The 27282-nt window shown below is 36.6% G+C and overlaps 1 protein-coding gene across 11 annotated transcripts in view; it reads left to right on the top strand.

Annotated features, from left to right (window-relative positions):
- daam1b (dishevelled associated activator of morphogenesis 1b) overlaps positions 1 to 27282 on the top strand; it is a 110460-nt gene that overhangs the window by 41787 nt on the left and 41391 nt on the right. For 6 of the 11 annotated variants that reach the window (XM_067383646.1, XM_067383647.1, XM_067383648.1 and 3 more), the window contains 2 exons: positions 17423 to 17695; positions 24712 to 24801. In XM_067383646.1, coding sequence (XP_067239747.1) covers positions 17513 to 17695; positions 24712 to 24801 — 273 coding nt within the window. In that variant the 5' untranslated portion in view covers positions 17423 to 17512. Of the gene's footprint in view, positions 1 to 1420; positions 1746 to 1840; positions 1979 to 8724; positions 8813 to 14958; positions 15047 to 17422; positions 17696 to 24711; positions 24802 to 27282 lie in introns of those variants that run through there. The other 5 variants (XM_067383643.1, XM_067383654.1, XM_067383644.1 and 2 more) reach the window with 4 other exon arrangements.

The raw sequence follows: 27282 nt of genomic DNA, 5'->3' as shown, positions 1-27282 counted from the left end.
GAAAGGTTGGATTTTTGTAGATTTTTTTTTGAATAAAAGATCAAAAGTATCAACGATGCAGATTTATTTTCACAGCCTTCTTTGGTCATATTTACCAAGGGTATGAATAATTTTGAGCACAACTGTATATAATTGTATGTTTCGCTTCAGTCCAGTACAGCACAGCCTGGGAACCCAACTTGCCAATGCAGTAGCAGGTGGTATTAGGGGGAGGGGACATTGATATTTTCCCTCCTCCCTATTTTTGGTTCCTTTCTCCAGAAGAGATTGATAAATTGATACTTTTCTCCTACAGGATGTTTTTGTCAGTTATATGCTTTTATATCAAGTTGTTCCAAACCTGTATAAATTTCTTTGTTCTGCTGTACACAAAAGAAAATATTTGGAAGAACGTTTGTAACCAAGCAGATCTCCCCCCCCCCCCATTGACTACCACAGTAAGAAAACAATACTATGGCAGTCAATGGGGGGCGAGATCTGCTTGGTTACAAACATTCTTCTAAATATTGTCTGTGTGTACAACAGAACTAAGAAATTTACACAAGTTTCGAACAACTTGAGGGGGAGTAAATGATGACAGAATTTTCATTTTTGGGTGAACTATCCCTTTTAGATGATGTTCAGCCTGCTAAAATCACAGATTCACTGACTCATTCACTCTCTCTTAAACAGCTCCCCCCACACATAAGCCGTGTCCCAGTTCATGGACTGCGTCCTCCGGAGGTCGCATTTGAAGGCTGCATACGTCGTTGAGTTGGTCTCATTTAAGAAAAGTACCCGTTAGATTGCAAAGTAATAAAGAAATGACAGTATTTTACACCTCACAAGGAATAACGGTCAATTTTATTATGGTTACTTTTCTTATATGAGACCGACTCAATGACGTATGCAGCCTTCAGATGTGACCTCCGATGCAGCCCCTGGACACAGCTATAGACACACACACACACACACACACACACACAACAAACAAACATGTTTACTTAGAATCTAAATGGGCACATTCCATAGACTTCCATTGTTTTTAATATGGCTGCTATAAATGTTATAACCTTACCCTGACAGAAAACTGTCTGCATTTTAGAATTAAAACAAACAAACAAAAACTTACTGTTTTACAAATGAGGACGTCCCCATAAAGAGATTTTGTCAGATTTAGCACACACAGATCTAGTACAGATTTGGCTCCAAAATATGGTTAAGTAGGCACACACACACACACACACACACCTGGTTGTCCATTTCACAGCTCTTCTCTAAACAAACTGTAAACAGTGCTGCAGCAGAACATAAGGAGAGAGAGAAAGAGGGGGGAGAAGTGAAGAGCAGTGGGCGGAGTCTAAACTCCTGTGTCCTATGAGAGGCATGGGTGTTGAAAAGAGGCATGGCTTGTTGATAGTAACATCTGTGCCTGTGTTCTCAGAGAGAGAGAGCGAGAGAGAGAGAAAGGAAAAGACAAGGGGGTGGTGGAGCGTTTGTATGAGATAGGCTGTTGAACAGCAGGGAGACGCCGCATGTGTGTTTACCGGTCAGCCGAGGAGGATCGCTCACGCTGTCTGATATGGAAGCATTCTGGGACTGATTTACGGCACGATAACGTTCAGAATGACTCCAGTGACCAAAGTGACAACCTTGAATTTACATGCTTTTCAAGCCTTTTAGAGATCCTTTGCGCTTCTTGAGCCAGTCTTGTTTCCTCTTGAGGGATGTAACATTAAACGGACCGTAAGCGAAAGGCATAAAGGGTAAGTTAACACAAGCAGCGGTTTTCCATCTCACGATATTCTGAATGAACAGTTGTGGTTTAATTTATTTTTTTTTTTCCCATGTTTTTCTTCAGCTGTGACAGCAGCTGAGCTGTTTTAATAGCTTGTAAAGCCTTGAAGGGCAGGTGTGCGTTCGCTCACTGTGCGGTGTGGACGTGTACAGCTCTGCAGTGCACCGGTTTCAGCCCTTGAGCTCTGGCTGATGTGACGAGGCATGTGGCTCACCTTTAATCATGCAAATTATGCACAAAATAAATGAGAGTATAAAAAGAGTCGCAGGCATCCATTTTAATGTGATTGGACTGGCCAAGCGGAGGTTGGTGAGAACAGAGATCACCTTGAAAGCAAACTGCTCGCATTGTCTTATCACAAATTGTTGAGGTTTCCTCACTGTATTGCTTGTCTTGAGCGTGTTCGGCTGTATTCTCTCTCAAGGGTTGTTCTGAAAGGAGAACAAGTTGTTTGGTTGCTTTAGTACTGCGTAAGTGATTAGTTACTGTATCTTTTGGTTCAAAATTCCACTGTCACATCTGTTTCGAGCACTACCCCACCCTCAGAGGTATCTAGATTAAGATTGAGGCAGTTATGGTTTCAATATAGCAGCCTCTGAAGCTTTCTCTTGTCCTTTCTTTCACCTTTTTATTCTTTGATAAATTGGCATCTTTCGGTGTCGTTCATAATTAATGTGAACATTCGGGCTAATATCAAGGGAGATTTCTGCTGACCCATCAACTGTCTCATAGGCTAATGGCACATTTAAATATTAAATGGTTTTTAATAGGAAGGTGTGGCTTACCCTATGGATTGCAGGATCTCATTTTTATTTTTAATTAAGCTGACAGATTCTTATTTCACTAGGTCATAGGAACATTAGGTAGAGGTCATCAAATGTAAATTAATAATTTTTGTGGTTGTCCTTGGATTAGTGCAAAAAAAAGAGGGTTTAACGCCGGCCGGTGATACATGTGATGGTTGCCATGGCAACAGCAGGGCAAGGGAGGGACGGATAGCATCCTCAGTGCAACATTTTGCTGCACATGTGTCAGCTCTGCTACATAATGCTTTGACATTACTACATTTATGATTATATTTGTCTGTCTTGTGTTATATTTATGTTCAAAGTGTAGAGTACAATTTTAAATTATTTGGTTTTGGCGAATGGAAGAAGATGGCTTGTATGTAAAGTGTTTTCTTTCTTATCATATATCTGAACTCATTATCCTTTATGGTTCAGTGGAAATTACATGTTTTGTAAGGATGTCTCTAGCCTCGAGGGACATATACTATAGGATCAAATTAGCATTCACAGTGGTCAATGGAGTCAGCGAGCCGCCATACATCTAAGTCAGGTGTCATTTCCTGTCATTCAGGGTCTCAGAGTTCACCAGCATCTCTCTACTGAACTCCTTCCTTCTCTTATCCAGGTCCAACGCAACACTCGTGGCCGCAGGCCGAGGCAAGTTCAGACTACCATCTGCAAACATGCCTGCTGTCGATGAGCTTATTGTGGGCTACACTGACTCACCATTTCAGGGATTTTGAAAGCTAAAATTTGGCCTTGCTTTTTCTCTAAAATGCAGGGTGGCACATAGAGCTATCAAGGAAGGCTGTACAGTTGGTACTAGCAAAATTGCTAAAAAGTATTTTATCATTTAGGCATCACAGCATTATAATGTAAAGTATGAAAATTTATATTTATTTTGAGATTTGCTAAAGATTACTTTGTACAGAGTTATTAAATAGTTAGTGTTTTAACTTTAAGTAACTAACTTAAGATTAACTTTAAGTGTTCTAAACACAGCTTTTAACCCCAGGTAAAGGAACTTTTCATGCTTGTAATTTAGATGCGGGGTTAGCAACGCTATTTTACCCGGGGTTATGAAGCCCTGCTCCGGAGCAGGGTTAAGCACCACTTTTGCAGTGCCAAACTTGTACAGTGTGAAATGTGGCAGTGTTAGAATTTTACAACTAGATGCTTAGCAACCGACAACCAATTGCTTGCCTTATATTCATGCCCACTTTGGGCAGTAATGGAAACACCATGCAATGTATATAAGACTTTTCCATGATAGGAAAATTGTCAAACGACAATGGGAAATGATAATTGGAGTGACGAGAGGTCATTCTTACCTTTTATAGATTGAAAAGTTAATTGAGAAAAAAACGTAATATTACAGTCAGCAATGAGGACGTGCAATGCTAGAGCCTTTAAGTAAACAGGTCATGTGTTGCATTTGTCCAGTCAGTAACACTGACGCCGCAAATATGCAAATAAAGACTTTAACCTGGGGATTAGGAATGTGCAGTGTGAAATGGCAGTTTATGAATATCCAGGATTAACTGTTAACCCTGGGTATAGTATGAGTAGTGTGAAACGTGAATAAAGATAACCAACCCAGGATTCCATTTGCCCAGGGTTAAAAATGACCCAGGGTTAACTATTTCAAGTGTGAAAAGCTCTAATAAAAATAAACGTAATCAACTTAAAGGACACTGACCTGTGCCACCTGACTGCTGCAGATTAATTTTGGCATTGATAATGTTAAATTCACATAAATTCGAGTCACAAACCGCTCCGAGTATAACGTCAAGGGTTTCTATCTCTTCCAAATTAGGGTAGTTATGGCGTGAACGCAGCATAAGATCTTTGTTTTGGCTCAGGAGGAACTGTAAAATGTGGCTTCTGTTTTGGTTGCAGTGCTTGTTACTGGTGTCTGTCTTAACATGCCGATGACGTGTGATGTCTGCACAAACAGGGTGCACGAGGGTATGTACATCATATCCCTCGGACCAAAGGATTTGATACCTATACCTTCTACAAACCATATTAATAAATTTAGACCACTTAGCTTAGTGATTGCTATCAGAATGTGAAGAGACTTTCAACCAGCATAACAAAAATGCTTTCAAAGCAAATCACCTACCCTGCCTTTAACTGGTTGTTCATGGTTTATGGTTGGGTTTGGGCCAGGGTAAGATAATGAACCCCTGATAAAATGATCACCATTCTGTTAAACCCAATTTGGCCTGTGGTCCCTCAGATGGGAGTGTCCGTGTGGAGAGGAATGCTCATGCTTTTGCCTGTTGTGGGTGTGTGTGTGTGTGTGTGTTCGTGCTTGTGTATGCAGTTTGTGCAAGTGTCGAGAGGGGGGATGGTGGTCTCATTGTCTGCAGAACATGTTTGACAGGCTGTCTGCAAGGGGGAGCAGCTATTCAAACCTCTTCATCTTCTCCTCCTGTTTTTCCTTCTAAATTACCCCTGACAGGAGGGAGTGTGGAATCTGAACCTCAGCTTTGGGTTCACATTGAAGGGATCCCTGCCTGGCCAACGCCATGAAGCTCTCTCCGGTCTTCCATCCATATACCGTGTTTATTAAAACATGAGGGGGAGACATAGCGGTTAGCCTGATAGGTACAACCACCCTCATGATTAATCAAGGGCTTTTCTCATAATCGTAGTATTACTCAACACCTCTTTAGAAAGCTTCAGTCTATATCTCACTCTCCAGGTCTGAGAGTCCTCATACTGGGGAAGCACTTAATGGTTCCCCAGTGCTCCTCTCCACAATGTTGATTTAAGAAGCTATTTTAGGTGCGATCAGCATTACGAACTTATCGGTGTGTGAAATGTGTGCTGGACAGAGAAATGTTGGCAGCATCCCAAATGACACACTTGATGTGGACTGGCTTTGTGACCTTCACTTTTGCACATTCATGAAATACACTAGACAGTAGACTGTCCAATTTGTCATTTAAGGTTTCAGAAAGGTGCATCTTTGTTACACTTTTGCTAACTTTTGAGGAATTATCAGCAGAATACTACCCAACAATCCATTCATCATCATGTAGACTTGGAGGATGGCAAGGGCTGACATTGTGATTTGGGACATGTCCATTATTTCTCAATTTCTAGGCCAGGTTTGACCCCTTTTCTTTTAATTGATAGTTTTGTTCTGGTATAGGTATTTATTGATCACAAAAGTTTTATCAACCAGGCATCACTACTCAATTTACTGCTCAATAATATCAATGTATGGTGGCCATTACTTAATGGCTGTTCACAGTGACATTGATTTGCAGCAACAAATTGAGTGGAAACCATTCTTTTTCAATGACAATGGGTGATTAGTAGCGACATGGGCAACATCAACCATTGACGATGCATCAAAGTTGAGCGGAGGATAACTTTATACAAATGACCAATGAATGCAGCTACTATCAATGGCATTGAAAACTGAAATCGAGTAGCAACTCCTGCTAGCAACCAACAGTATAGCGATTCTGTGACCTTTGTGATTTAATCAGTGTCAGTGTGAATACTCTTTAGTTCTAGAATTGCATTAATATGAGCTAAATGCTTCAGACAAGTGAATTGGCATTCTTGCAGCCATTAAACAGATTAACACATGGACACTATATTGTAAAAAGCCACTACCCCTGAATGCCCTGTAAGCATTCTGAGAGAAAATCTAATTTACTTGTCACTCTCAGAACCGTCCCAGAACACAATGACATTTGCACCCCAGAAACACTGTTGTTGGATACAGTGATATACAGCATCCAGGCAACTGAATATAAACATTGCCTACAATAACTCATTTGAACATTTTGGCAGTGTGGCTACATGTAGTATTTCACTAGTGCTATTTTATCTTTTATTATTTAATTTACTCATTAATTATTTACTTTTATTAATTTCATTTTATTTTATGAAAACAGATCTGGGAATTGGTGCAGACACCAGGGATTGCAAGTGCTTATTATGCTTTAACTGGCCTTGCGGCAGTTGTAGCATTTTGTAGTTAATATTTACTGTTTTTTTTATTTTATTTTTTTTATAAGAACAGAACTGCAAATTGTGACTGACATGTCTGGGGATTACAAGAGCTTATTTTATTTTAACTGGATTGTCAGTGGAACTGTTGAGTAAAATTTAAGTGCAAGCTTTTCTTGGTTTGGGATGTTTCCACAGCTCTTACTGGGCAAAAAAAGACGTTAAAGGGTTAGTTCACCCAAAAATGAAAATGATGTCATCTATTACTCACCCTCATGTCGTTCCACACCCATAAGACCTTTGTTCATCTTCGGAACACAAATTAAGATATTTTTGATGAACTCCGATGGCTCAGTGAGGCCTCTATTGCCAGCAAGATAATTAACACTTTCAGATGTCCAAAAAGGTACTAAAAACATATTTAAAACAGTTCATGTGACTACAGTGGTTCAACCTTAAAATTATAAAGCGAATCAGTGGATCAGAGCACCAAAGTCACGTGATTTCATTAAACGAGGCTTCATTACATCATAAGTTTTTCGAAATTTCAATAGTTCACGTGACTTTGGCAGTTTGATACATGCTCCAAACCACTGATTCGAAGCAAAAGATTCATAAAGCTTCAAAGCAGTGTTTTGAAATCAGACATTACTAGATATTGTTGAAAAGTCATTATTTAGTATCCTCATCACTTTATAATATTATGGTTGAACCACTATAGTCACATAAACTGTTTTATATATGTTTTTAGTACCTTTTTGGACATCTGAAAATGTTAATTATCTTGCTGGCAATGGAGGCCTCACTGAGCCATCGGATTTCATCAAAAATATCTTAATTTGTGTTCCGAAGATGAACGAAGGTCTTACATGTGTGGAACGACATAATTTTAATTTTTGGGTGAACTAACCCTTTAACTATGCTTGTTGCTGCTAACCTGCTTATTGTTGATCAACCATGTTAATTATGGACCATTAATTATTGTCTTTATTTTTGCCTGGTACTTGTACAGTTAGATGAAAGACTGACACATTCTTTGTGGGTTGGATACTCAACAGAGAACACAGATGGATTACATTGTGATTTTTGTTTCATTCTAGAGAAAGTCCACCATATATACTCAAGTTCACCAAATATTATAATTAAAATAAAGTTGGCTTCGTTATGTTGATGCTAGTTATGTAGTTTTAACCCTCTTTCTGTGCTGTATCCTTTGTATATGATATAAAGTCTTCCCTGGTTAATCTGGGCATCACTCCAGCCAAGTTATCTGATAAAGTGCACTTAGTTTTTGCTGAGTAAGAGGTGAGAAGAGAAATGAAAAGATAGATGGAGAGAGAGAAAATGCTGAAACAATGCGACAGAAATGGCCTTGTTTTGTACAGGCCTTCCTGATGGGGTGAGGAGAGTCCAGACTGTCACAGTGGATAAAGTCACACCCGGTATGTCCTGACACATGGCTCTCATTCCTGTCATTCATCTTTTTTTCTTTCATTTCTCTTTAATCCTGATGACCTGACTGACTGGAAGGATGTTAATGTTGATCTCCAAACCAACAACAGACGCTAAATGTCACTGTATCTCCTCCCTTTGTCTGCAGGTGTAGTGTTACTATAGTTTGTTTAGAATGGCTTGGGTGTGTGTGATAATCTCTTTAAGTTGAGTCACAATACATACAGCAGTATGTAATGAAATATGTAAACAGATACATACAAATAAGAAGCTTGTAGCACCAAAACAACACTTTCTGTTCAGTAAATCTGACTGAATCCAGATAATTTAATGATAATTACAGCTAGATTTTAGGGTTTGGGTTCTATTTTGTGTATATTAAATACCATTTTTATGTACATACAGTCTCCTTCCTTATGTAAATTAGAGAAAATAATTCCCAATGGGCACTCCTGATAACCGTTTTTTTTTAATTTTTTATTTATGGTAGTTCAGATTCAATGTTGGAACCAAAATATATTTCTGTTTATGCATAGAGTTGTAGAACGTGCAAAGTAAATTTGCTGTTGCGTGTGGCGTGAAACAGCCTTTGTTAAAACAGCATTGTCTTGTTCAAAAAAGATTGACTGTTTCTGTGTCAGAAAAACAACAGAAGCAGTCTAATGGGTGTTTGATTCCAATGCAGACTTGAACCCAATTGCCATTAGCGCCCTGAGGACACAGGAAGAGTGACAAGAGTGTGCATGGTGAGATGGCAGTGGGGCTGTGCAGAGTTCGGCTGACTATGTGCGGAATGTGGCCTGTCAGGACAGGCCCACGGGTAAGATAAACCCTCAGCAGGGGCAAAGGTGATCAAAGTTGGAAGATAAATGCAGTTACAGTACAGATATGAACATCAGTGGGCTTATAGTTGCGATCAACACTAAAACTCCTTTGTATAAATCCCATGACATTACCACTCCCCCTGTTTATTGTCACAAACGAAGGGTCTGAATTCTTGTGACAAAATGCTTAGTATATACTTGACATACATGCATCACACATACTCGTACTCGTACAATCTACTGAAAATGTGCTTTTCGATGCTGACAGAATTATATGTGAGATCAGTAATTCAAGTACATCTAAAATACTTCAACTTCCTTCTCTGGAGAGTATTGTCAAGAGTTGGGGAAGCTACTGTGAAACTGTAACCTTGCAAGCCATGAGCTGCGTGTCTAGTAAACTAACCACTTCTCTAGTGAAATAACATGCTGTGGACACTAAATGACTTGCCTGAGGTAAATGTAATGCTACGTGAGATTTTATTCTCAAGATGTCTTTCCGCGGTTGAAACTGGTCAAGAGATTACACGAATATCTACATGTCTGTTCTTCTTCTTCTGCGCTTTTTCCTGTTGTGGCGGTTAGCAAACAGCGTTGCATCACCGCGTGCGCCTCCTTCTGGATTGGAGTGTGGATAGCATGTGACTGACTGTATTAGTCGTCTAACTGCATGAACCGAACCGTGACCGTATGGTTCCGTACGGTTACACCCCTACCATATATCTATTTAAAAACATACACACAAAAAAACCTTACTAACATGTACTTTGCTAGACTAACTGTGTCTAGTCACAGCATTTACATATTTTTGATTTGATTGCTTCTATTGTTCTCCTCATTTATAAGTCGCTTTGGATAAAAGCATCTGCTAAATGATTAAATGTAAATGACAGTATGAAGTACAACAGTTGGTAAAAATTTCATTCATTTTCTCCATAGGGTAATTGATTTTGAGCAATAACTTTTAAATCTTTAAAGGCAGACTTATTGTGAGGTTGTTAATTGATGGTATATGTTTTTGTCACCCCGGATTATTTCAAGGTTTTTTTTTTTTTTTTTTATATAATCGTGTTAAACTATGTAATAGTTTGCAGAAAAACTACATTATCCATGATTCAGCAGAGAAATCTCCACTAATCAGATGATCACGACAAGCAAATCGCAAATTGCAATCCTCTACTTTTTGTCTGATTTGCAAATACATTTTGCTGATTAATTTATCAGGAGCATAACAGTAGCTAAGTTCATTTCAAAATAGTCTAGCAGTAATGGTGCTATACTTTTAGCTAGTAACTCTTCAACCCATGGTTGAGAGCTGCGACTGATCTGTCATGAAATGTGTTTTTCTCTCTTCACCGGCTTCCTGTTTATCTTCTTCGGACTGACTCATTTTTCTGTTGGCTCATTTATTATGTTGACGTTTTCCATTTTGTTTTGAAATGTATAAGAATAGGGTTAATGTTTGAAGGTAATCAGATATGTAACATATTTCTTTTTGAGAGCTGTGTTTTAAGATAACTAAATAGAACAATTAGAGTGAGTCAGTAGATAATTTCTGATTCTCCTGATAGTATCTGTGTTTGAAGTCTCAAATGTGTCTCAGTACATTCTTAGGACTGCTTGTTCCTGCTCATATGTCTTCCAGCTAAGTACACCTTGCACCTCCATGGAAACAAGGAAGTGATTTACAGTAAACTCTCGACCCCACTGCATTTTGCTCTAATGCTGCAGGCACATACTGTACAGCCTTTATCACAGTTTTAGTCTTTTGCATCAGCAGTAATTACTTATTGCTTAATCATAATCCGCCTGTAAAAGATTAAGCAGCGACCACTGTGGCAGTCACATGGTGGTGCGAGGGTTTGTTTTTTATTTTATGCAAAGCAGTCAGGTCACATGACCAGCTCTGTTTGTTTTGTCAGCTGAATAGGAAGAAAGAAGAGATTATATTGTGTGTCAACAAGTCATAACTTCTTCAGTTTTGGTTTGAAATCTGGACTGTAAAAAAGCAATATGTGAAGGCAACGTGAATATAAATACAGTATGACTAATATATCATGTTATTAAATTGCTTGCTTATGACAGAACATATGGATATATTTTATACAAACACTGAGGTTTGTTTGCTTGCACTTACTGCCAATTACTGACACAAATATATTAGATTAGCAGTTTGTCTATCAAAATGCACCAAAGAGAAATTTGGGCTGCTTAAATAGATGTCAAATGTTAAACAGTGATGGAATCAAATATCATATTAGGATGTATGATGACAGGTTATGGCCTTCAGGTTAGATGATTTGTAGCTTAGTCAAACGTTTTGCAGTTTAGTTCTATGTTTACAGTAATCTGGCATAAAAGCATATAAGATCTCTGCTTGTTTCTGTCAGTTTTATTAATAATTTTAATTTTAAGAAACATGGATTACCAAGAAATAATTTTGCAATAAACATTTCTTAAAGGTACAATTTGTGATATTTTTTCCGCTAGAGGTCGCTAGAAGCCTATTCAAAACAAAGGCGTAGTTTGATGACGCCAAGTTTTAGAGCGGAAACTTGGGACATGTGGTCTCCATCTCAACGGACGGTGCAAAAGAATAGGGATTGGAGTCTGGAAGAACTCATGTTCGTGGATGCGATTATTAACATTACTGTAGTATGAAGCAGAGCAGGACCGAGTGTTGCGGGAGCTGAACGAGGAGCTGGAGCGATCGATCAACACACGCCTCACGAGCAGCGGGACTTTTATTATGACACAGTCGTCGGCGCCGCTTCCGCTTTTCCGGTCATGAGTTTACGGGAGCTGTCCTTGTCGACAGAACCAGCGGCAGATGGTAAACAGTAATTATGTTCCATAAATAAGTAACACAATCCACCATAAAACGTGCAAGAAGTAAATAAGGAACTGCTTGAAGCAAGCTAGTGGTTTGCTGGACGCTAGACACTACTTCCGCATTTGTCCACGGCACTGTTGTCATGTGGTTTCTACGTCAGTAAAGGCGGTAACAAAGGTAACTGACGTCATTGACAGGCGACTGCACTGCCCCGTGTCACTGTTTAGAATGGGGATTTTCTCATGATTTACAAGTAGTTGAAAACATTAGAGATATTGTTAGTAATCAGCTGGACAAAATATATAACACTAGCATAGTGGTTTTTGGATATTTTACTGCAAAAATTTTACATATTGTACCTTTAAGTGGTTATATTTCTCAGCATCTTAAAAAAATTTTTTTTTGTCTTTGTTCTTGTCTGATGGCTGTGAGAATGTCAGACTTTGTAATAGTTATCTATTCCACTTTGGTGAAAATGGAGGTAATTTGTATGTGCATCAAATCCTCATTCATTTCATTGTCAACTTACTGTTGCAGTTCCAGTAACTACCTTCTTCTGGTCAGGGCCAATTGCAATGCAGCTCTCCAATCACCACTTTGGAATAAACCACAGCACAGATTTCCAAAGACTGGGCAAGACACTGCAGGCTGGATTGGCCATATCTGACTCAAAAATTCAAAATCCACCCAGTCTATGTTGACCTACAGTATACCACAGTAGACACAGACCCTTAGGGCTGGGACACACCAAGCCGGCGGTCGACCATTAGTCAATGTTGGGCAGTCGTTGAGCGTCGGTCAGGCTAGTTTTTGCGGTGTGTTCCACACGTGGGCTTTAGTCCGGCCAGTTGAGCATGTTGAATTGACTTTGGGCTGTCAGGAAAAGAGATCACTCTTGAATTGGCTGTTCAGCTTGAAAAAGAAAAACAAATGCGACAAAGCAAGCAAACGACGACAAGAGGGCAAACAAAGAAGGCACTTATAAATTTACCTACATCTTCATCTTTTCGGAGCATTACAATATGCATATACTTTCATAACAACATGGCCAAATGTAGCCTAATTATTATAAGACAAACTGATCAGCATTATTCATATTCAAAATATTAAGTGAACGCTCCTTTTTATGGTTTGTTTGTATATTCGGTTGTAGTTTTTGCGGTGTGTTCAAGCGCAACTTTTTTGCAAAGACCCCGCTTTTCATCGCCGCTAGTTTTTTGACGTCGGTTTGTTGTCTACCGTCCTTTAGAGGTATGGCACAGAGAGGGTTCTCAACAAGAGTGTATATATATATATATATATATATATATATATATATATATATATATATATATATATATATATATATATATATATATATATATATATATATATATATATATATATATATATATATATATATATATATATATAAATTAAATACAGTCAAACCAAAATGTATTCAGACACCTTGAACATTTCATTCACTAATACAGATTCTTCACTAGATCTCAGTTAAACTGTGTCAAAAAAAATAATCTTGATATTGTCAGGTTACACTTAAGCAAAACATGATCAGGTCAAAATGTCTGAATAATTTTGGTCCCAAATTTTTATCAGTTTTACTGATAGTCCACTGTATGAAGAATTTTTGGGTCTAATATGTCACAGTTTACTTTATTTTGCTATTCTCACTTACATAAATGAACTATAGAGTCCTGCGCCTACTAGTAAAAATATATATATAAATATATATATAAAAAATATAATTATACTATTATATATTATATCTAATATATAATTATACTATGTCTGAATCATTTTTGGTTTGACTATATATATATATGTACAGTACAGTGGCGTGCAGTGGAGCTCTGAAATGAGGCACATTTTTTTTTTTTTTTTTATGAATCATTGTAAATTCATGTGCATTACTCTTAAAGTTGACAAGTCTTCCTTGTTAAATGAACATTACTTTACAGTACATCAAAAAAAAAAAAAAAAAATACAACTCTATTTTGTAATTTTACATTAACAATGCAATGTTCTATTTATCAAAACCAAGTCAATCTCATCAAGCATCAAGTGTTTTAAGCATTTCTACATTCATTCCAAAATAATAACTAAAGGCAATAATAATTTAAACAATATATTTTATTTGTTTATTGCGGTTTTTCTTTTTAATTGTCAACCTAGGATATTTTGGATCATCAGTCATGCTCCATTAACACCGTCTGTCACAGACACGAATTGCATTTTTAATTTCACCAAGCTGATTGCACTAAAAAAACCCGCAGTCATCATGCTTTCAGTCCATTTCAAGTTTGATTTTGACGTGACATAAAGCAGTGATATATCTAACTGGGTGATCTGTTTACTTACTTTTCGATTAGTCTTCCGATTGACGCCATCATTTGTTCAGTCAAACCTACGCGCGGAACGCGCACGTCAACGAGAGGCGGGATTTATCGCACAAACCAATCATATCCAATCATAACCAATTACATCCAATCATAGCGCGATGGAGACCTCCTCTCACGTGACTTTCCCCCATTCATTCTCAATTACCCCCCACAAAACCCACCGCACGCCGGGGCTCTGATGATTTTCTATAGATTCCTATGAGAGGAAAGGGAGGCATGACTCCTCTGTGTAACTTTACCTGTGGGTGTCGCTGTTGGGCAGTGTTCCTTAAGAAATACGCGTGACTTGCGCTCTTTTTAATGTCATAATTTGTAATATTTGTGTTGTTTTATATGTAATATGGATTATTTTCTCATCCTATTTTTTTGAGGAGGCACTGCCTCCCTTGCCTACTCGGAGGAAACGCCCCTGGTACAGTATATGTGTATATATACAAAAAATATATACCAAAAAAAAAAATATGAAGCTAGATTTCTTTTTAAACAAGAAAAAAACTGTTGTTATGGTAATAAAAAATAAGCTCGATTAATTTAATAATAACAAACATTCACAGAAATCATTTTTTTACTGGAAAAAATACTAAAAAATTATTATTATTATTTTTTTTAAGTGTGAAACCATGTCGATTACTATGCCTTGATGGCATTCCTCTTATCAGAGACATTGATTACTCACAAGTCAAACTGTTTTGATGCTGACCTTATGGTCTAATGCTGTTAAAGGTTATTGTATTATCAGCTTGGAGTCAGCCAGAGGTTAGACGAGAATCTGAGCGAGCTTTGTTGGTGTGCCAGCAGTGGCGTAGAGTTTCCTGACAGCAGGTTAAAGGAGTCTCACTGTACTCCAGGGCCACAGGTTTCTACCTCAGGGCACATGTTGTGATATCACACCACAGAGGGGAAGGAATGCGGGTCGGCTCATGGTCATTCGTGGAGTGAGGGATGATCTCAGAGTTCACCCAACCAGATCGCTCCTGTTGGTATGCAGGATGTCAGTAAGTGCAACCAGACTTTGACTGCTGGGTGAGGCGAGTAACGGCTCAGCTGGATTATCTGATAATGTTGATTGGGTCAGTAAGATTTTTTTAATGTTTTTAAAAGAAGTCTCTTTTGTTCACCAAAGCTGCATTTATTTGATAAAAATACTGTAATATTGTGAAATATTATTTCAATTTAAAATAACCGTTTTCTATTTTAATATATTTTAAAATTTAATTTATTTCAGTGATGGCAAAGCTGAATTTTCAGCAGTCTTTAGTGTCACATGATCCATGCCTTTTCTTTCACTTTTCAACAATTTAATGCATCCTTGCTGAATAAAAGTATTAATTTCTTCAAAAAAATAAATAAAACCTTACTGCATCTTGCATGTTTACCTACCCCTGTATTGTTAAAGTTGTCCTGAAATGTCTTATGTGCAAAACAGATAGAGATTTAAGTTGTAGTTGGGATTCAACTGACTAATTCCAGGGAGGGGCAGCTGGGAATTCCACTGTGGCAACGGACTGGCGGAGGGGCGTTACGTTCAGCTGTACTCCAGCTGTGTCAATTTATATTGGTGACCGACAGGCGCTGAAGGGGCATTGGTGCCAGACTCGCCCACTCAATGGAAGACTTGGCTTGGAGCATCTATATCTCCACCTAAGTTATTTGAAAACACTTTCTTTCTCTCATTCACTCTATTTTATTCTCCTCATTCCTTGTTTCTTATTTTTTCCTAGAATAATACTCAATCTTCTGTCTGGTTTTTATCTGAAATTGCTGGACCGTTTTCCCACAATACATTTGTCAGTGACCTCAGGGCAGCCATCTGTGATCAGAATCATCTTCCTTGGCCCACAGGGCAAACTCAATTTATTGGCGCTAAAATGGCCCACAGGTGTTTGCACACACCTGCACATTTGTATGCCTCTCTAAGGCAGAGAATCTTGCTGGTTTTGCAGATTCAAAGTTGTTATTGTTGTGTATTCGTTGTTCAAATCATGTGTTGTTTATGTCTCCACACCCAAATTCAAAGCCGTTAAGACAGCTGATGGACCTTCTGCTGCCGGGCTTGAGTGGCAGATGTTACTACACAGTGGATTCTGTCGTACACGCATTGTTCTTATAGCAGTTGTTCATACTGCATTTTTGCAAAGTATATGAAACACGAGAGGCTAGTTTGTTGGATTGTTGAGTTTATTATTGAATAACAATAGTGTCAATGATACAACACTTTTTTTGGTTTATTTATTCAAAAAAACTAAATAAATATGTAACTTGTGCTGCACATTCAATGATCTGAATACACCTCTTCTGTGATGAGCATATTTGTATGTTCTGAATTAAAATTCATTTCATTTTTAGGGGGCATAAAATCAAAATGTCAGGGTGATACAACTATCCTTATATCATAATGAAAAAGAAAAGTCATTAAAAATGTAAATTCTTAAAAAGAAAACTTTAATGAACAATTTAGCTTAATAGTGTATTATTATCAACAGACATATTATTATTAATATTATTATTATATTTTTAAATTCCACTTAATATTTGGAAATTGTATTATAAATTTTACATACAAAGGTTTTTCCCCCAAAATAACAGTCATGTGCTCCAACCAACATGCAATAACATGCAGAAAAAAATAACATAAAAGAGGTCATGATATCTTAAGATATTTATGAATTAATAATTCATGATATTTAAAAAAAAAAAAAAAGTTTGCCTAAATATTTATTTATTTATTATATTTATATTTAAATATATTTATATTAGAATAATTTTGTTTTAATATCTAATATTTGTAATATATTATAATAATTCTATTATTTTTTTTTTATTTTTTAAGTTTTTAAATTTTACAAAATTACACAAAGATTTATTTTTTAAAAGTTTTTACATCTTGTAACATGCCCCCCCCCCATTTTATTTATTGTAAACACTCATTGACCCAATTAAGTAATTTAACTTGCAGTCTTTGTCCTCTTATTTGTCAAGTTTGGATCTTATGAAAAGCTTTTTATTTTTGTTTGTGGTCACTGAAACCCATTGCTTTCCATTGTCCTAAATATAGATGTGGCCCTACACATGTGGATGCAAGCTGTGTTAATTTGCACAGCCTCTATAATCCTATGTAGGGAGTGATGCATTGTGGTCCATAGTCACTCTTGTGATGTGGTTAGTTGGAATGAGCCAATCTGATGATTACATGCACGTTACTAGGCTTAGCGGAGTCTTTATGGACTGACGTCTTGATTCAGAGTTTTCGATTAAGCTGAACTGTTAGATCATTGGTTTGTTGCCTGGACTTTATCAAGGCTAATGAAAAGCTTTGTCCTGAGAAATGATCTCATGGCTTGACTGAAGTTTTTCTTTCTGTCTTCTTACAGGGCTGAGTGACCTAAGCGTAGCTCTCACCTGGGGGAGGACCAGCACTCCCTCATTCCCATCATCCCTTAAGGCCCCACTCCGAAGCAGCCATGGCGCCACGGAAACGTGGAGGCGGAGGGCATGGCGCATCCTTCTTCTTCTGCTGCTTCCAGAGCAGTGACCACCCAGAGATCACCTACCGCCTGCGGGAGGACTTTGCCCTGCAGACCATGGAGCCTGCGCTGCCCATCCCAAACTATGACGAGCTGGACGCCATGTTCTCAGAGCTGGTGGTAGGTGCAAACTTTTAACATTTCTGTACACTTTCACATTATAATGGTTAAACTTAGCAGTTAATCCGCGAATCACATGTATGTCGAGCCGTGGGGCCTGGTCCGTATTGGATCACGGATCAACTGCAATCCGTTGCACCCCTAATAATTAATGAACTCACTTATCATCATGATTGCTATCTTACCAGAGATGGAGAAAAATCCTACTCCTGTAAGTAAATGTGTCCCTGTCCCCAAAAATGTTGGTACTCAAAAGTGCACCTGCGCAACAGTTATGTGCACGCCTGAGTATAGTATAGTTGCGCTGTAGGGTTTACACACTTGCTGGAAGCAGGAATCAAAGTCCAAGGAAGTTTTATATAAATTCACAAACAGAAGACTAGGGAATCGCAGGAGAAACAATGCAACTCAACAGCTTAAACAAGACTAATACCAGAACAAAGACTAAGTAGGAACAGAGAGTATAAATTGAGACACCAAACGAGGAACTTAACAATGCACACCTGAAACGGAATATTCAAATAAGTCTTTAACTATGGTAACAAATAGGCAGGGAAACTGAGTCATCAATTTCACAGATCCGTGTTTTTGTTGTTTACACAGAGATGATATAGTTAAAGGGAAACAACTGCACACTCACTGAAGCATAGGCTTAGTATTTATTCACCAACGTTTCGGCTAGTAGCCTTTGTCAAGGGCACCTTGTCAGGCCCCCAACACGCCGTTGTTGTGTAAGTGAACGGTCAAAATGCATAAAAAGTTTTTAGTTGAAAGTGGAGTTGTGTAAACCAGAGAACAGAACTAATTAACAAACTAGAAAACTAACCATGAAACTCGGAGGCATGAAAAGAACAGAAAAACAGATTAGAAAAAAAACTAATTAAAAATCACACTTAAAATGTGACTATTATATTATATTATATTATATTATATTATATTATATTATATTATATTATATTATATTATATTATATTATATTATATTATATTATATTATATTATATTATATTATATTATATTATATTATATTATATCAAAAGTTCGGGGTTGCAAGTTTAAAAAAATAAAAATAAAAAGTTTTTGAAAGACGTCTCTTGTGTTCTCCAAGACTGCATTTATCGGATCATAAATACAAATAAAAACAGTAATATTAATTACCATTAATATTAATATTAATTTAACATTAGTTGACTACATTAGTTAACATAAACTAACAATGAATAATTTGTATAAAGCATTTATTAATCTTAAATGATGTTAATTTCATCATTTACTAATACATAATTAAAATCAAAATTTGCATCTGATAATATTTTTATTATTATTATAATATTAGAAAATTTGTAAAAAGTTCAACATTTCAGCATGTATAAACAGCATTTATTTGAAATATAAATCTTTTGTAACATTTATTAATATTAATTTAATGCATCCTTCCTGAATAAAATTGTGCTTTTTTAAATTTATTTTCTCTTTAATTTCTATAATTAATCCTATTATATCATATTATATTTTTTTGTATTCATCATCATCATAATAATAATGATAATAATTATTTATTTTATTTGTTTATTTTTTATAAACTTTCTATGGATATCACCACACTTATTTTATATGTTGCAAGTAGACCTAATTAATGAAGAATCAAACTATTATTTCCATATACTCAGTCCTTCCTTTTTTGCTCTCTAATTTAAAGTAATTATAAAGCTGTAATTGATTAATCAAATATGTTATCTTTAATCCTTGCTTGAATAGAAAACGCAGCACTATGGCATGCTGCAGACTCTGCCTCTCTCTCTCTCTCCTTCTCCATCTCTGCCAGCTTCCACTTTGCACATCAATGGGCTCCATTGAGCGGCCTTGTGTCTTGGACTGCACTGCAGAGTAATTGCTTGTTTTTGGTCTGACCCATTCTTAACCTCTCTTTCCCTGTACTTGGGTTCGAATTGATGTACAACACAAAGCAGCAGCAGTTGTTCTTTTTTCACAGCCCTCACAGAAAGATTTCATGCTCTCAGCACGCGCCATTCTGGCAAGTTATTGTTGAATTTGTAAACCGGTGTTGCGTAACTGGCAACCTGCCTGCTTATTCACATGGTTTTACATGAAAGTAATATTATGTTTTAGTAGAAGATACCTGACTAATTTTTAAAGTACTGTAGCCGACATTTATTCTGTTTATTTGGAGGTTGTTATGCAAATTTTGCTTCATGTCAGAGGCTGGCAAAGTCTTCTTACAAATTTATTGAATTCAGCACACTGAGGACTATTACAAAAATACACTCAGAACAAAGGGGCTTTTCAGGATAAAGCGAAAATAATGAGGTACATGAAGGGAGTTTCCATGTGATTTAGCTGTGATATGTGTCTTTTTCCAGGGGATTAGATTAGGTCTATTGTATTAGGATTGGTCCCAGATACAACATTTGAGTCTCATCCAAAATTATCGCATTGTAATCCTTTTATGGCATAGAATTAAAGGGATAGTTCACCCAAAAATGAAAATTCTGTCATCATTTACTCACTCTCATGTTTTTCCTACCCTTACTTTCTTCTGTGGATCAGCCTAGTGGTTGAGAACGAATTATTCAGCCTGTTTATTAAACTATACATCGAAAAGAACCATGTGGTGTCTGTCAGGAGTTGGTAAGCAGCAATAAAGCATATGACACAGGAGTAAAGAACTTCAGCCATTTTGTTTGATTTTTCCTTCTGTTCTCCACACATTACACTATTACACAACACTTCAAAATATCCAGAAAGTTGCCTCTCAGACAGCGTGCAAATATCCTATTAAATCAAGTTCTCTTTTATGTTTTCTTGTGCTTCTACGGAAGAGGATTAGGGCTAAGCAATAATAAAAAATTAAAATCATCTCGAGATTAAAGTTGGTAAATTTCGAGAAAACGTCTAAATAAAATGTTGAGAATAAACTCATTAAATTATGAGAAAAATGTCATTAAATTCCGAGAAAAAAGTCGAGATAAAATGTTGAGAATAAACTTGTTAAATTACGAGAAAAAAACTTGTTAAATTTCGAGAAAAAAGTCGAGATAAAATGTTGAGAATAAGCTTGTTGAATTACGAGAAAAAACTTGTTAAATTTCGAGAAAAAAGTCTAGATAAAATGTTGAGAATAAAGTCATAATATAATGAGTTTATTCTCAACATTTTATCTCGACTTTTTTCTCGAAATTTAACAAGTTTTTTTCTCGTAATGTAATGAGTTTATTCTCAACATTTTTTCTCGACTTTTGTCTAGAAATTTAACAACATTTTCCTCATAATTTAAATAATTTGTTCTCGTAATTTAATTACTTTTTTCTCGTAATTTAACGAGTTTATTCTCAACATTTTATCTCGACTTTTTTATCCAAATTTAACGAGTTTATTCTCAACATTTTATTTCGACTTTTTTCTCGAGTTTGTTTTATTTTTTTATTATTGCTTGGCCCTAATTCTCTTCCGTATGCTTCAACGGACAAGTTCCCCACAAAATTATTTCAAAATACCCATATAGGCAAGTATCCTTGTGAAACATATTAAGTTATGTCTTGAGACAGTTGAGAAAGAAAATGTGTGTGTAACAGTGTGTTGGATACGTGCAGCTCTTAAAGTGACAGTAACCTAATAAACCTGCTGCTGTCTTTGTCCTCAATGTTAATCTAACAACAAAAGACTCAATCACTCACTGCTCTTGACTGGTTGAGCCCTGCTGGAGCAGTTCTAAATATTCACTGTGCTATTAAATTAAAGATGATATATGATAGAGCAATAATATGAACAGTGAAAGTAACTGTAGCTCCTACAATGCATTTTAACAGGCATAATTAAGCATTGAAAATAACTGAAGGAAATATCTATTTGCAAAGCCAGCTAATTTGATTTGTATTCTTTTGGTTTCTCTGCCCATTTTTTTAAATTAAAAATACAATAAAAGTACAGGTATCTGTACTCTGTATCGGCAAGTACTAAAAATAAAAGTATCGGACTCGTTCTGGAAAAAGTGGTAGCGGTACATCCCTATTTGTTCTTTTTGAAGCTTTGAAAGCTCCATTCGCGCTATTAGCTATGTTTCCATCCAAAGTTGCAAAATGTATCTATATATGAAAAACTGGAATATCACATAGTACATTTGCAGGAAAAAAACATAATTTCCATCTCGTGGAATCGATAATTGTGCATAAAAATAAGTGTATGGAAACTTGCTTAAGCTTGTGTAATTGCATGGAAAAGAGTGCCCAGCACATTCTTCCAAATTGCTTCTTTTGTTTTCTTTGGATCCAAGAAATTCATACAGGTTTGGAGTGAATAATGACAGAACTTTCATTTCCAGGTGAACTATCCCTTTAACATCTGTTTAAACCATAAAGACATAGATAATGTGTATATGGGTATATGGCTTCAGTACACCACTGTAGTGTAAACTGTATAATAAATGACCTCTTTTACTTAGTCTTTTCATTGGTGTAATCTGAGAGTTATCCTACTGTATTCTCCATTAGAGTGCAAGTTTATTTTAATCAAGAGTTGATTTGACTGCTCAGTGTAGAGTCTACAATAGAGAGTTCATGTTCTACAGTAGACTTTTTCCTCATTATGAGTGCTGAAAGGATTGGTATAGAGCATTGATAGATTGATGCACACAGCCCAGGCTTTAATGTTTGTTCTGCGACTGAACGCTGGGGCTTGATGTAGCGTGTTGGGTTCAGATAAGGCAAGGTGTGGTTTTCTGCATGAATGGAACATCCTGGTTGTAGTCTGGCTGCCCTTGACTGTATAACGAGACACTGTATGCGTATTTTCTTTATGCGTATATGGCGGGGATGTCTAGACTTCTGCTGACTGTGCAGCTAGTTTCCGTTAAAGGCTGGGGGATTTGCAGGAAAGAGGGATGGAAGAGACACCAGGCCGGATGAGAGGAACAGCAGCTCTTCCTCTCTCCTGCTACCCTGTGGAGCATCAGGGACATCACTGTCACCAAGAGCTGCCAGACAGGAAGCCATTACCAGTTTTGGAAGGCAGATCTCTGAGTAGCATTACATGCAGGGATTTACAGTGAGAGATGTACGCCGAGCAGACTCTTTATTAGCTTCTGCTGCTGAAATGGACAGATCGATGGTGGATCCGTTCCTTGAACGTGGTCCAGTTCAGATTGTAGAGCTCAAATTCAATCAACTTTGACTGTTGAAGCATGATATCATGATATGCAAGTGTTTCATAAGATTTGATATGATAATAAAAATCGCTTTGTAAGTACAGTTCAACATTCAACACGATAATAGTAAGAAATGTTTCTTGAGCAGCAAATCAGCATCATTTGAAGGGTCATGTGACACTGAAGACTGAGTTATGACTGTTGAAAATTAAGGTTCACAGGAATAAATTACATTTTGAACAGAAAACTGTTATTTTAAATTATAATTATATTTTACAATATTACTGTTTTTACTGTATTTTTGATTAAATAAATGCAGCCTTGATGAACACAAGACTTTTTTTCAAAAACATGAATGGTACTAAGTGTTTTACCTATAACCTTTAACAATTATTTTACATACACTATAGGAGGCTATGATAAAGTCCCTGGAGGACAACAGAATGGTGCTTTATGGTGGGATACTTAGAGGGGAAACACCCTCATGTCATGAAAGATTGTACACTGACTCAGTTGCATGTCTCAGTGAATGGATTTCTCTCCTGTATACATTGTATTATGAATATTTTCAGTTGTCTGTGTGTTTACAAGTGGAAAATCACAGTGGAACTGTAATTTCGCATGGGACTCCCATGTCGAGAGCAGCTAACAAACAAACCAGGGCTTTCTTTGTGAAACCTACACCCACTGTTGAGGACAAACCACAACACAGTGATTGTTGTGGTATACTGCTATTTCAAGGACAAAACTAAAGGAAATTACAAGTGGCAGAAGTTTATATGTAGTACATTCATTTCCAAAGCCGTTGATTGTTCAATCATCAGTCCTTTGGTGTTTCAAACAGAATTGAGCAGAATTTACAATGAATTTTGATGAATTTGAATTGAATTAGAGAGACTCCACAGGATGTTAAATTGGAATGACAGAGAGGAATTGAATGAATTACAATTTAAAGAAATTTAACACAATCACAGTCTTAAAAATACAGTAATACTGTGAAATATTATTACAATTTAAAGTAATTGTTTTCTATTAAAATATTTGTTAAAATGTAATTTATTCCTGTGATGGCAAAGCTTAATTTTCAGCATCATTACTCCAGTCTTCAGTGTCACGTGATCCTTCAAAAAAATAATTCTAATATGCTGATTTGCTGCTCAAGAAACATTTCTTATTATTATCAAAGTAGAAAACAGTTGTGCTGCTTTCATTTTTTTTATTATTTGGAATTCAAATCTATTAAAACATTATAAATGTTTGTACAGTTTCTTTTGATCAATTTAATCAAACTTCTTTGACAAATAAAAAGAGAGAACTTTTTAATACTAGTGTGTGTGTACTACACTTACAATAGCAAAATTTATTTTTAAATTTCATACATATATTTAATTTGGTTATAAAACAAGCATTGACATTTTCATTAGTTAAATTTCATTAACTGAGATATATCCATTGTAATCTATATGATTCATATCCGTTGGGTTTTTCAAACTCAAGTCAAGCAAAGTTCAAGCCAACTTTGATTTATTAACATTCCAACCGTAAAGAAGTATACAGTGGAAAGAAATGTCATTTCACCAGGTCTGCAGTGCAGATCATCACTAGTCCTATATCACAGACGTTTTCTTCTTTTTCTGTCAGTTTTCTCTGTATCCTCTCTGCTGGAGGATGGGAGGAAGTATTTGTGGGTAAGGAGAAAGTTGGAAAAAAAAAATTCTGTGGTTTCCACATGCTGTTATCATTGGTTTGTGGGTATATTGGCACTGCCTCGAGGGATTTACAGTTTGTTTTTGCCATGTCCAGGTTCAAAAATATCTAATCTTTCTTTTCTCTTTCTGTCTTTTCCTTTCATTCAGGATGAGCTGGACCTCACAGAGAAGCACAGAGAGGCAATGTTTGCCTTACCAGCAGAAAAGAAATGGCAGATTTACTGCAGCAAGAAGAAGGTTAGACTTCTCCAACATTACGCCATAGTGTGTGTGTGTGTGTGTGTGTGTGTGTGTGTTAACCCTCTCATCCTCAGTTGAAAGTTCAGTGCACCAGATTACACTGTCATCCTGTCAGAACGGTGTTTAAACATCTCATATATCAAAGTGCTTAACGTAATCACCTCTCAGTCTGAAAGAAACAGGATTCTGACTCAATGCGCCTTATCTCCACTTTCCCTGCTTTAAAAACAGCTAATCTATTAAATGTTTCCATTCATCTGTTCATTATCAATTATGTGTCAGCAGAACTTTTGGATAAGTGGAAATGTTCCTAAAGACAATATGAAGAGACTTTCTCTTACATTATGTTCTTAGCAGATTCTTTCTTACCAAAGAGACCTGAAACAAAGTACATGCTGCACTTCAGGGTATCCAGTTCGTTGCTGCGGAGAGAATTTTGCAAAGTGTTTCTTTAGGCGTTGCTTTCATCATCTGAGAACTGAAAAAAATGGTGACTCACCAGCGGAGAAAATAACATATTTTTTTTAAGGGAAATGAGAAAGTATTTTCTGCTTGAGAAATAATCTGCTTTACTTATTGTCTGTACTTGTAGAAGACAAAGCTTGTTTTTTGTTTTGTTTTGTTTTGTTTTGTGTTTTGCTTTGTTTTATTTTGTTTTATTTTGTTTTTGTTTTTTGTTTCTTGTCTGGTTTGGTCAGTAAAGCTTTTTACCACAAATTTTATTCAAGATTTTTATTTATTTATTTATTTATTTTTTTTAATTTCATTAAACTTTGCTCAAATGTTATTTACATTTGCACCATTTTTTATTAAATATGAAGCGTTCTTTATAAAACAAAGTTAGAACAAATAATCTATTTGGTTTTTTATTTCTAATAATAGCTGGACATTTTATTCTACTGTAATAATACATAACTATGATCAACAAAAGTAAGAAATAGTGACAAACACTAGACATTGGCCCTGGGCCATTGAACTACTGTTAAGCCATGCAAGATAATTTCATCAACTTCAAGAAAAAGTGTTAGACTTGATTGGTTTGTGATGGGAATGGAGGAATTTACTGGGTCCTTGTTGTATTTTGAACATTTGCCATAGACAAGGTCATTACATGGGTCTGCTGTTCCCACCGCTTGATTCTGTCAGTTTCCTCTAGCGTAATGTTTTGTTAAAAAGCAAATCCTATTTTATGAAATCACACTTATTCATTTATACTGGACATCGCTGCATATTTAGGAATGCAGGATATGGTGAGGCCAAGTCATACCATTTATCCTCCATGACATAATGGAGCTCAGAGAGCAGAGAAACACTGGAGGGGTGGGTGGTGTTTAAAACGACATCAAACCCTCCATGATGCCACAAACATAAGTCCTGCCAGCCTGTTCTTCTGATGTGAATCCATGTGTTTAACTCAAGACAGCATGAGCACTGAAAACTGCCGCACATACACCGCCAAAGACAGTGGGTGGTCGGTGGTTACCTGCCAGTGATGTGACAGCAATACAGTCAGGGTGATAGAAAGCACACTGAAGTGGCAAAATCCTGCAGGTCTATAAACTGTTCTTAGTTAAATGTTCACACTGAAGCGTAAAGACCCATTGAGACTCAGTAAGCCTGCTGTAGCTGCATCTGAAACGTGCTGTTTAATAAAACTGTTCCTAACTTTTGTTCTATAGTTATGCATGTGAATGAATACACTCAGGATGCACTGTGTTCACCATGCTAGCATTTTAAATCTTAAAAAAAAAAAAAAAAAGGATTATCAAATATTTGGGGTGTGGGGGGGCATTCAATCTGGCTATTTACTGTAATGCTGTATTTCTACTGTATACGTGATTTTGAAATTGTGGAAGATACAGAAAAGCCGATAATTATTTTATGTTATGGCTGATAACAGATAAATGGCTTATATTATACATCTGTATTTCTTTGTTTATCGCTAATAACTGATATGGTGCTGATGTATTCTGCATCTCTTGTGTTTAGCTCTGATACAGTTGCAGTGGGATGAAGGAATTCTGGATTCTAGCTGATATTTCTCTAGATATGTGATATGGAGTTTTTTGCACCCCACTGGGATTTTTCTTAGACCTTCTTATCTATGAATTGTAGTGGTTCAGAAGCTGGTATTGGTTACAGGTCGTCCATCTGTCTGGCCATGACATCTTTTCCTGTATAGCCACATATGCTGTGTCCCAATTACAGACCTAATTACTCATTGTCATGGGACACTGAGCCGAAAGAGGCCATGGTGTGAAGTAGGGCACTCAAAATTGTCTTTTGACTTCTAGTTTTAGTCACGAGAAGGATTTTTATACATGTTTTGTAAATGACCTGCTTTCTAACCTTATCCTGGTTTTTGGAAGCACAGCAGTTGGCCCGAATGGGATGCTGTTTCTGTGTTTTGATAAGTCTTTCAGCCACATTTGATTTAGCTTTACTTGCATCAGGAGGTCATGCTCCGTGATTCAACAC

This window comes from Chanodichthys erythropterus, chromosome 4 (assembly GCF_024489055.1).
Source record: "Chanodichthys erythropterus isolate Z2021 chromosome 4, ASM2448905v1, whole genome shotgun sequence".
NCBI classification, from domain to species: Eukaryota; Metazoa; Chordata; class Actinopteri; order Cypriniformes; family Xenocyprididae; genus Chanodichthys; species Chanodichthys erythropterus.
This window is presented reverse-complemented; position numbering and strand designations above follow the sequence as displayed.